The 12,609-nt window shown below is 38.4% G+C and overlaps 1 protein-coding gene across 1 annotated transcript in view; it reads right to left on the reverse strand.

The window, feature by feature from the left end:
- Lin28b (lin-28 homolog B) overlaps positions 1 to 12,609 on the reverse strand; it is a 119,436-nt gene that overhangs the window by 44,758 nt on the left and 62,069 nt on the right. Inside the window, exons 3-4 of the mRNA XM_045155242.1 lie at positions 4,986 to 5,170; positions 2,333 to 2,404 (exon numbers count right to left, since the gene is read on the reverse strand). Coding sequence (XP_045011177.1) covers positions 2,333 to 2,404; positions 4,986 to 5,170 — 257 coding nt within the window. The remainder of the gene's footprint in view (positions 1 to 2,332; positions 2,405 to 4,985; positions 5,171 to 12,609) is intronic.

The following is a 12,609-nucleotide window of genomic DNA, read 5'->3' on the forward strand; positions in this document are numbered from 1 at the left end:
GGACAAAGCATCTAGAAGCATTAGGGAATGTAGATTTTATGAGACTAAAGGCTGCTTTGCATATTTCATGCTAAGAAACATGAAATCGGAAAAAGGACAGTCACTCATCACCAAACCTGCTACCATCCACAGAAGAAATCAGGAAATGCCATTAACATCCACAGGGGAAACCAGCAACTTGAAAATCTTCAAAACACTTAGGAACAATTAATTTCTAAGGTCACTACTGCCACAATCAGTGGAAAATTACCTGTGTTTTGCTATCACACTTTGAAATCCTGTTTTCTCATTGTTTTGATTTACGAGTCTTCATACTTATTATTGGAGGATGTTATGACATTATCTCATTAAAGTGGCACATGGACACTGGAGCTGCTAATTCTAGTGACAAAGATGGAGGCATTCTGAATGTAAGTGAGTTGGAAATAGTGTCTGAGGGTTCTCAGTAAAGGACAGCAGGAGGTGCAGTTATTAACCTCTGAATAACTCCCTCCACCTGGTCAGGTCATGCCTTCTAGTACCCCAGTGACAAGCAAGTTTGGACTCCAGGCAGCCTATGTACCTCAAGCCTACCACATTCTCAGTGTCTTCCTCCTATGTATCACTACACTGCTCTCTTCAGTGCCATTCTCTCTCTCTCATTCTCAACTAGGAAAACCCAACTGTAGTCAGTTTATTGTAATGTCTACTGTACTGTTTATAGCAATGACATCAGTAATGGCTGGAGAAAACATAATATGGAATGACTTTTCTTTAAATTCATATCTTTTTTTTTTTTTTTGGTTTTCAAGGTAGGGTTTCACTCTAGCCCAGGCTGACCTGGAATTCACTATGGAGTCTCAGGATGGCCTCGAACTCACAGCAATCCTCCTACCTCTGCCTCCCGAGTGCTGGGATTAAAGGCACGTGCCACCATGCCCAGCTAAATTCATATCTATTAACCTAACCGCCTGGATGTTTTTTCTCTTTTCCATAACATGTATACCTTCTTTGTGGATAATTTCCAGGCTTCCTCTTCTACCACCACTCTCAAGTAATGGACCTCACTTCAGGTTTCACTAAGCAAACAGTATAGCCTACCTTCATGCTCATCTGTCTGCCCTAACTTTTTTTTTTTTTTAAATCTGGGGAGAGAGTGAGAGAGAATGGGCTCACCAGGGCCTCCTGCCATTGCAAATAAACTCCAGATGCATGTGCCTCTTTGTGCATCTGGCTTTATATGGATTTTTGGAGATAAAAATCCAGGCTGTCAAGCTTTGAAAGCAACCACCTTCAACCATTGAGTTATCTCTCCAGCCCCTTGTCTTCAGTTTTAAAGAGTAAACCATCTGTGGTCACAATCGGCTCTCCTAACTGTGCTTTAAATCCCAATCTTTAGTGAGGCATGGTAGTATATACCTTTAGTCTCAGCACTTAGGAGGCTAAAATAAGAGGATGGCTGAGTCTGAGGTCAGTCTGGGACTACAGAGTGAATTCCAGGTCAGCCTGGGCTAATGTGAAAACCTGCCTTGAAAAAAACAAAATTTCCAGGTATGGAGGCACATAAATTTAAGCTCAGCACTTGGAGGCAGAAGTAGGAGGATCACTATGAGGACAGCCTGGCACTACAGAGTGAGTATCAGGTCACCCTGGGCTGGAGTAAGACCCTACCTTGAAAAAATAAAAAACAAAAAGAACAAAAAGAAAAGAATTAGATAAAAACGAAACTTTAAGAAATTAACAAATCTCTCCAGCAATCACTCTACTCTCTCCTACAGGTTAAGCCAGTCCCCATTAACATATACACACACGGTACTTCCCATAGCTCTTACTTGCAGGAACCCACCCTCTTGTGTCTGCATTTCCACCTCTGCTTCCTTTCTTTTCATTCTGAGGACAGGCTCCCACTGCGACAGCTTGTACTGTGCTAATAACTTTCATGCACGGTTCAAGTTCATTTACCACCAGTACCACCAAGCAGCCTGATAGTGCCCTCCTTGATTTACTTCCCCTCTTCCAAATCTAGATCCCCTCTATATTTCCAGTCCCCCTCTCCCATTACTCTAGCCCCCCTGGCTGCTTCACTGACTCAATTCTGGAATGTACTAGGACTCACTGCTTTCTTTAAATATACTTGTATGGTGGGCTCTGTCTTTGCACTGAACGTGACTGAATGATCTCCATATCTAGGACTTCTTGTCATGCATCTGTCTGCCTAATCTGAACCTCCACTTGCAGATTTATTATGGACTTCCAAAAATGCCCAACCCAAGCTCCTGATGCACTACACCTTCTACAGTCTTTCCCTCTTGGCACATGGTCCCTCCTATCCTGTTGCACAGGCCAAACAAACCTTGGAGTCATCCTGGACTCTTCTTCTCTCACAGTCCACATCTGATCCATCAGTAAATCCTGCCGTCTCCACCTTCAAAACATATAGGAATTTTCGCTCACAACTTCCATGTCTACCACCCCAACCAAACCACCACCATCTCTTTCGGGAATCCCTGGGAAACATCCCTTAGTGGTCTTTCCACTTCCATTCCTGCCTCTTCAAACTATAATAGCTACCAGAGTAATACCAGCTACCAGAGTGGGACTTCAGGAATGATTTGTGGCTGAAAGGTTTCCCAAAAGCTCATGTGTTGAGGGCTTGGCCCCAATGCACCATAGTTCAATAAGTAGAGCCTTCGGGAGGTGACTGGTGCTAATATTATCAATAGAAAACTCCAGTTATTGGTTCATAGCTTAATGAACTACTGGAAATCTTAGGAGGCAAGGCCTACTTAGAAGAAGTAGGTTAATGACAGTGTATCCCAGCCCACCTAATTGTTTTACTTTTCAAGTTGATCTTCTCAGGTATTTTGTAACATAAACAGAAAACTGACTAGTGCATGCAGGTATAAGTTACATTTTGTTACATTTTAGCCTAAATTTTTCCAATGACTTCCCATTTTCTCCAGATTCTGAGTTTGCATAATGATTGAACCCCTAGACAAGGCCTTCTTTGTGTCCTACACTGTTGACTGTTGGCCTCTACATTCTCCCTCATACTGACTGCAAGGCAGAAAGCATAAGCAATGTTCTAGAAAAACTCTAAAACATTTAATGTAAAGTACATGGAAACAAAGGATTGTTTTATTTATTTGACTTTGCGTTTATATCTGCATAGTATAATTCTCACTCTAAGCACATACATAATAAAATGTCTATACTCATGGACTTTCTTTGCATAAAATGAACTAAAACTATAGATGAAAAGAGAATTTATTCTCTCACTGATGGTTTTTCATATCAAAGGGAAAACAGGAACTAGCAATAAATGTTATCGTAATAATAAGATGGCACTTTGGGAAGAAAAGTACATCCTCTTTTCAAAAATTAATTACATCACAATGAGAAGAAAGTTACATGTAAAAGTTAAATTAACAGATACAAACTAATGAAAATGGATAGAGTGTATCGTTATTTTCTTTTTGATGCCACATGCATGTGCCAAGCAGGGGTTCACGGAGCTGCACATACAGCCTCTCAGAGGGTGGTTGGTTGATTTTATCTTCAGTCTTGCTATGTGGGCCAAGCTGGCATAAATTCACTAGGTAGCTCAGGCTGGCCTCTAACTTGCACTCCTCCTGCCTCAGCCTCCAAAATGCTAGCATTCTAGACACTGGCACCTATGGGATGTTCTTCACTTTTTAAGTGAGAAAGCAGACAGCACTCAAAATCAGATACTATTATGGAGATATGAGATACTATTATTGCTTCTGTAACAATTCAAAACTCCAATTATATTTTTTAAAACCACTATCACTAAAGGTAAAATATATTCTACAAAAGGAAAACTGCATTTTATTTCTTCCAAATTTTAGGCAAATGGTTTATAGCTTTAAATATAGGATGAGAAATTAGAAGTCAATAAAAACAAATTTAAAAATTCATTAGAAATGTGCAATTTGTAGAAGAAAAAAATGAAAATGAAACATGTGTGTGTATATATATATATATATATATACATACACACACACACATATATTCAGCTTCTAATATAGTCGAGGTAAACAATAAGTGACAACTCTTTAAGCTATGTAATTAGGAAACACTCAACAGTGATACTTAGCAAGCTATCTCATTTCTGGAGCAGTTCTATTTTGGCTGTAATTGCTCTGGACAGCATTTTAGAAACAGGTATAAAAACTTATTAAATATATACTCTTTGGTCCAAAATTTTCAGTAATAAATATTTAATCCTAAGGGTAGAATTAGATATTTAAAAATATACCTGAGTTAGTACAGTAGTACTGCTGGTTTCAAAGCACTGAAATTCTCTAAATATTCATTGATAGCACTGTTTGCCTAAACTTTGGAAGATTAATACACTGGAAACATGTGAGCACTAATGATTGACATGAAAAAGGCTGTGATATTTTAAGTGGGGGAAATCCCTGAAAATTTCAAAGCAGCATTTTTAAAAAATGAATTTCACCTATAGTTAGGATGTCAAGTGATTTTCCTTCCTTTTTATTTTTTTTAATATTGAATTGCCTACATGTGAGCTATTTGAAAAAGCAGGTGGCAAATTGGCAAATTATGTGTGTAGAGAGGGTCGTCTCCTCTCTGTCAATTGGGGACTTCAGGCCCTCACCTGTGGTCTCAGAACAGTCTGGTGAAAATGGTAGTCAAGGGACTATGTGGTGCTTCCGCTGCCTGCATCCCACTTACTCTGCAAATAATTCAAGCTGCAAAACAGGCTACACTCTTGGTCTATTCTATGTCCTGTCTGCTGTGGCATTTTCTTTTTTGTAAGTGCTGGGGATTGAACTCAGATCCTTGTGCTTATACAGCAAGATCTTTCTTTCCCACTGACCCATCTCCCCAGCATTTTGGTGGTGACATTTTCTTTTGGCTAGACTATATAAAATCCAATAACATAAATAAGAATATGAAAAGATTTTTAGAAATCTTTTCCAAATACAACAAGCTCATAAAGCAGCCCAGCAAATGATTACCTATCTCCCTTGGGCTTTCTTTTCTGTAGTGTCTTCCCTTTGGGTCTTCTTTCGCTGCCTAAGCAAGGGCTCCCACCAGGTCCCGTTACCCGCACTGATTCAAGGCCTTTGGAAGATTGCTTAAATGTAAATTCCACTGGCTCTCCTTCTTTCAAGCTTCTAAATCCTTCCATGAAGAGTTTGCTCTGTAAAGAGTTAGGAAACAAAGTGGAGGGGAAGGGAGAGGGGGAGAGAGAAAGAGAGACAGAGAGAGACCAGGATTATCACCGCTTTATAAATAATCTCCACAATTTTAAATTATCAAAGCAACATATCCTGTTAGCTATTACATTTTTAAAGTCTGATATAACTTACACCATTTTCAATGTTTTCAGTTACAATACTGGCAAATGAAAAATGATACCATTTTTTTTTCAAAAGTGACTTGGTGATACTTACACAAATATAAACATTCTTTGACCTCCCAATCCAACCTCAAGGATACTACTATAGACAACTCATACAAAAGTTCATTAAAAAAAGATACTCTTCCACTGCCTGGTAAAAATTACACCTTCCCTAATGGATATTTAACTATTTGGCTCTACATGAACTGACGTAGGAAGATAAATAAATAATATTGGTAACTAAAAATGAAGTGAAAGAGCCATGTCCCTGTTAGAATGCCATCTACACAGTTTTTAAAGGTGATGATTGTTTCTGTAGAGGGGGCATGGAACAGGACACTGAATCACAGAGCCACTTTCTCCATTTCTCCTCCCAAGGCAACAAGGCTTTCTGTATAAACCATAGTGCACTTGCTGAACACTTTATAATGTAAAAGGAATTGATCTTTGTAAGTTGAAGATAACAGATTTATTGCAAAAAATTTCTTCCCAACTACAAAATGGTAACCTAGATTTCAAATATTCATTGGCTCTTTTACTATTACTTTTCTAACAACATCAGTCTAGATTTACTAGTCTTATTTTTTTCTTCAAAGCTCATTCTGTGTACTTTATAGATTTAATATAGAATATCATGGATCTGTAATGATTTTGAATCTGTGGGGCAAAAGGAAAGAAACACAACATGATGAAGAAATTAGATCAAATCCAGTTCTTTAAGGAAACACACAACTTTGAATGAATCAGTTAATGTCATTATTATTTATGTGTAAATTCAAGCAATTTGAATTCTTGGTAACAGAAGATCTGAAAAACAGATCATGAGAGCAGAGCTTTATGGTCTGGTATTTGTGAAATGATGTGGGCTGTTCCTCCTTGGGTAACCTCAATAGCATATCAGGGTCAGAAACATCCAACAACCTTAAGATAACAATCTTACTGAACTGTGTTCATCTCAGCAACTTCCTGAAGTCATCAATCCTTGAACCACATCTTTGTAAGTACAGACAACTAGCATATGTGGTGAAACCCTGGACCAGAACATCTTCATCCCTCTAAATCTACCCTATAGGCATTGGCTATGGTTTGGAGGCAGTTGGTCCCTAAGGGTTTATGGATTCAAGGATGAAAAATATAGTGTAGAACCTTTATGAGGTAAGGTCTACTTGGATGCCCTGAAAGTCAATTAGTCATGTGCTTCCTAAAGGGCTTGTAGATTGCAGTGTCTCTATGACATCTGTTTTGCAATGTAATCTACTTTCCCACTACCATCTACCTAGTGGGCCTTCATAGTGGCTAAACCAGTGTCCCTTGATTTAATCAGACTCTGAGCCTCAGAACTGTGAGCTAATAATCCTCTTTGGTTTTATGAACTTAGCCTGTCATAGTTATTTCATTATAGTAACAGAAAGCAGACTAAACTGGCAGCTAAATACAATAGTCCCCTTTACCCACATTTTCTTTCCTAAGGTTTCAGTTACCTAAGGTCAGCAGCAGTCGGAAAATATTAAATAGAAAATTCCAGGACTAGAGAAATAGCTTAGCAGTTAAGGTGCTTTCCTGAAAAGCCAAAGGACCACAGCTGGATTCCCCAGGACCCAAGTAGGCTAGATGCACAGGGTGGTACATGCATCTGGAGTTCTTTTGCAGTGGCTGAAGGCCCTGGCATGTTCTCTCTGTCTCTTAAATAAATAAATAATTTTTTTAAAAAAAAGAAAATTCTATCAACCATTCTTAAGTTTTATACTGCACAGCATTCTGAGTAGAATCATGAGATGCATGCCTGTCCACTCCATCCCACCCAAAGTGTGTATCAACCTTTTAGTACCCACCATGTATCCATCAACCACTGTCTTGGCTATCAGATCAACTGTGGCATAATGGTGTTTGTGGTTAGCACTATTGTACTTAATAATGACCCTAAAGGAAAAGAGGAGTGATGCTGATAATTCAATGAAAAGATAAAAATTCTTGGCTTAATAAGGGAAGGAAAAAGAATGATATGCAGAGACTGCTACCACCCATGGCAAGAACAAATCCACCCATGAAACTGTGAAGAATAAGCCAGGCTTGATGGTGCAAGCTTCTAATTCCAGCACTTAGTAAGCAGAGGTAGGAGGATTGCCATGAGTTTGAGGCCAGCCTGAGACTAAACAGTGAATTCCAGGTCAACCTGGGTTACAGCGAGACCCTACCTCGAAAAACAAAACAAACAAAAGAATTATACTAATTTTGTTATCACATCTCACACTGCAAAAGCTACAACCATAGTATATAACTGTCTACTGAAGATGGAAAAGAAATTGAAAAGAAAAAAAGGGGGGCTGGAGAGATGGCTTAGTGGTTAAGGCACTTGCCTGCAAAGGCAAAGGACCTAGGTTTGACTCCCCAGGACTCATGTAAGCCAAATGCACAAGGGGGCACATGCAAGTGGAGTTTGTTTGCAGTGGCTGGATGCCCTGGCATGCCCATTCTCTCTTTCTCTTTCTCTACCTGCCTATTTCTGTATCTCTCACTCTCTCAAATAAATAAAAATTAAGAAGTATTTTTTTAAAAATTTGAAAAGGCCAGGCATTGAGGCATACATCTTTAATCCCAGCACTTGAGTTCCAGGTCAGTCTGAGCCAGAGTATGACCTTATGTCAAAAAGGGGGGAGGGGCTGGAAAGATGGCTCTGTAATTAAGGCACTTGCTTATAAAACCTAAGGACCCTGGTTCAATTCCCCAGTCCCCACAAAAAGCCCCACAAAAATGCAGAGTGGCACATGCATCTGAAGTTTCCAGCTCAAAAGGCATTGACATGCTCATTCTTTCTCTTTCCCTTTCTCTCTCTCTCTCTGCTTGCAAATATATATGTGTATGTGTATGTATATATATATATATATGTATGTATATGTATATATATATATGTATATGTGTATATATATATATATATATATATATATATATATATATATATATATATAGTGGTAGTGTGATTCAGGTGTCCCCCATACACTTAGGTGTTCTGAATGCTAAATTCCCAGCTGATGGAGATTTGAGAATTAGCGCCTCCTGGAGGCAATGTATTATTGGGGATGGGATTATGGGTATTCTAGCCAGTTTCCTCTGCCAGTGTTTGGCAAACTCTCCTATTCCTGTTGCTGAACTAGTCTTGGCCGGGAAGTGGTGTCCACCCCTCTGCTCATGCCATCATTTCCCCCTGCCATCATGGAGCTTCCCCATTGAGCCTGTAAGCCAAAATAAACCTCTTTTTTTCCCACAAAAAAAAAAAAAAAAAGATGGAAAAGGCACTGAACATGTATGTGAGTTTAAAGGAAGAACACAGTATACAAAGAGGGTTTGGTACACAGTATACTCTCTGTGTCCTTTCAGGTACCCATTATCTTGGCATATATACTCCACAGAACAAGAGAGACCAGTCTATACATAAGCCAAATAATTGTATGGGGCAAATAAAGACCCAACTTTAAATTTTAACACAAAATGAAACTACTCACTGAAAAAGTACTGATAAAAGAAAACAGTTGTTAACTTGTTTTGAGTGTAGGTCATCTGACACAGTGAAAACCTTTAGTCTGAAGACTAGTTTGACAACATCTTCTCTGCTGTTGATGAAATGTGGTTAAAAAAAGAGAGAGAACCACAACTGTTTATACTCTTTTAAAACAATTATTTTAAAGCTATTTGAATAATTCTAAAGAAACATATTTTCTTCATATTAATTTTATTCTTTCTCCCTTCCCACTAAAAAAATATATTTCTTTTAAATCAGACTAAGTACAACATATTTAACTACTGAAATGATAAGAATGAAGGAGAGCTGGGCATGGTGGCACACACCTTCAATCCCAGCACTCGGGAGACAGGTAGGAGGATTGCCATGAGTTTGAGGCCACTCTGAGACTACATAGTGAATTCCAGATCAGCCTCAGCTAAAGTAAAACCCTACCTTAGAAAAAACCAAAAAATAAATAATTTTTTAAAAGAATGAATGAACAACAATTTTAAGTATAACCATTATATGTTTATAACAAAACTGATACTTTATTTTCTCACCAACTTAATTTTATTTAATTTTCCATTCAGTTTGTTTTTTTTAAAGTAGGGTCTCACTCTAGCCCAGACTGACCTGGAATATACTATGTAGTCTCAGGCTGGCCTTGAACTCACAGTGATCCTCCTATTTCTGCCTCCCAGAGTGCTGGGATTAAAGGTGTGTGCCATCATGCCAGGTTTTCCATTCAGATTTTTATTTATTTAATTTTTTTTGAGGTAGGGTCTCACTGTAGCTCAGGCTGACCTGGAATTCACTCTGTAGTCTCATGTTGGCCTTGAACTCATGGTGATCCTCCTACCTCTGCCTCCCAAGTTCTGGGATTAAAGGTGTGCGCCACCATGCCCAAAATCCATTCAGATTTTTGATGGGCATCATTTATAAATCAACTGCCTTATCAAAGCTAACATAAAATCCCGGTGCTTACAGACCCCAAAATTCTGGCTATTTATCATGATATTCTGAAGACTACTTTTTTATTTCAAGATACATACTCTCCTCTTCCCATCTATCCATCTTCCATCTATCCCATCTATCTAGCTATCTTCTATTTATTTTGTTTTGTTTTGTTTTTTTGAGGTAGGGTCTCACTCTAGCCCAGACTGATCTGGAATTCACTATGTAGTCTCAGGGTGGCCTCGAACTCACAGTGATCCTCCTACCTCTGCCTCCCAAGTGCTGGGATTAAAGGCGTGCGCCACCACGCCCAGCAATCTACCTATCTTCTATTTAAACTTTATTCAAGTTTCAAGGCATAGGTCAAATGCTGCTTTTATACCATCATCCTCAATTGCCCAACTTGGAAACTCCTTCCTCTCTGATAGTTGGAAGGCATGGCTCCAAATAATCATGTGTTCTTAGTTAAAAATTGTGCTTCTCTAGATCCTAAATCTCCCTGAAATAAAACTCATAATTCTCTGAAAAATAGGGAGAGGGTGTACTTTCAGCTTGAGCCCCTAGCCAGCTGATCCCTGCTATGTTGGGGGGGGGGGGGGTGAGGGGAGGTGAATCACTGGGGATGGATCTTAGAGTCTAGCCCTAAGGTGCATTTTGGGGCAGATCTTGAGTCTAGTCCTAAGGTGAGTGGAGAACAGTTTGAAGCTCTGGCTGTTTAGGTTTGGTGGTGCTGGCTGCTGGATGGTGTCTCTCTGCTATGAATCTATAGAAGTAAGCCAGCTTCTTCTGCTATTGATAGTGTTTCCCGTAGATCTGTAAGCCTGAAATAAACCCTTTCCTTTCATAAACTGCTTCTGGTCCAATTAAAGGTGTGTGCCACCACGCCCTGCTTTTTTTTTTTTTATTTTAATGTCAAGCTAACGCAGTATATGTTGCATTTTGAGTAAAACCCAGATAGCAATACAATGGCTAAAAGTAGTAATGCTCTTACATTCCACTCAGAAGTGACTAGGAACCTATTTTCCTTCTTCTACACATTTTTCTAAGAAAACATCCACAATTATGTGTCATCTAGGAAGTTCTGATCTTTCACACAAAAACAGCAGAATGGGCTAGACAGATGGCTTAGCAGTTGAGGACCCAGGTTTTATTCTCCAGTGCCCAACTCAGCTAGATGCATATGGTGGTATATGCATCTGGAGTTCGTTTGCAGTGGCTAGAGGTTCTGGTATGCTCATTCTCTCTTGCTCTCTCAAATAATTACATAAATAATAATAAATTTTAAAACTGCAGAGTAATTATATTTTAAAATTTATACACAGAATTATATAAGCAAGAGTTGTGGTATTTGGGGTTACATTTTTATCATACAATTTCTTGGGACAAAACAGATAAAATACAACTATTTAGTGAGTAAATAAAAAGAAAAGTAATCAAATGAATATTTAGTCTAACCTGCTGTCCTGTCTTCCAAGAAATCTTTGTGCTGACCAGTCAACACATCAGTAAGCCTGCCAAACATCTCTAGGGGATGGGAAGATGGTCATGTGGTTAAAGGTGCTTGCTTGCAAAGCCTGCTTGCCAGGGCTCAATTCCCCAGAACCTATGTAAGCTGGACAAAACATATTTATAACTTTAAACATAAATGGTCTGAACACCCCCTAAAAGGCACAGGTTAACTGGCTAGATCAGAAAAAATGTATCAATCCATCTGCTGTCTACAAGAAACCTACCTCACTACTATGGACAGACACCTCCTCATGGTGAAAGGATGAAAAACAACCTTCTAAGAAAATGAAAATAAGAAGTAGGTGTGGCTATACTGACAAAACAGACTTCAAACCAAAAGGAATCAAAAGAGACAAAGAAGGCCATTTTTCACTCATCAAGGGAAAAATCCAACAAGAGGATATCACAATCATAAATCTATATGCACTAAACACAGATGTACCACAGTTTATAAAGCAAAATCTGCTTGATCACAAACCAGAAATAAATCCCAATTATATCATACTGGAGGACTTAATATCCCACTTTCATCCAAGCAGAAATCAGCAGGGAAATAATGGATCTTAACAACAATATAGACCAATTAGACCTAACATCCATCTATAGAATATTCCACCCTAATTCTACAAAATTCATATTCTTCTCAACAGCTCATGGAATCTTCTCTAAAATAGATCATATTTTAGGGCATAATGCACACATCCATAAATTCGAGAAAACTGACATAAGTCCCTGTATTATATTTGAACATAATGCATTAAGCTAGAAATCAATAATAAGAGAAACAACAGACAACACACAAGCTCGTGGAGACTGAATAACATGCTACTAAACATGAATGGGTCATGAGGAAATCAAAAAGAAAATTGTAAAAATTTCTAGAAGTAAATGATATGAAAATATATGCCAGAATTTATGAGACAATGAAAGCAGTCCTAAGGAGAAAATGTGCAGCATTAAATACTTTCCTGTCAAAGACAGAGGGGTCCCAAATTAATAACCGTTTACCTAAAGGCGTCAGAAAAACAAGAACATTCCAATCCCAAGAGCTCCAGATGGAAAGAAGGAATCAAACTCAGAGCAGAAATTAATGAATTGGAAATTAAGAAAACAATTAAAAAGATTGATGAAATGGAGAGTTGGTGTTTTGAAACTGATAAACCCCTTGCTAATTTTAATCAAAAGAAAGCAAGTCTCAAAATAACAAAATAAAAAATGAAAATGGAGAGCTCACAACTGACACCAACGAAATTGGAAGAATCATTAAGACATACTT

Source organism: Jaculus jaculus, chromosome 7 (genome assembly GCF_020740685.1).
Source record: "Jaculus jaculus isolate mJacJac1 chromosome 7, mJacJac1.mat.Y.cur, whole genome shotgun sequence".
In the NCBI taxonomy this organism is placed as follows: Eukaryota; Metazoa; Chordata; class Mammalia; order Rodentia; family Dipodidae; genus Jaculus; species Jaculus jaculus.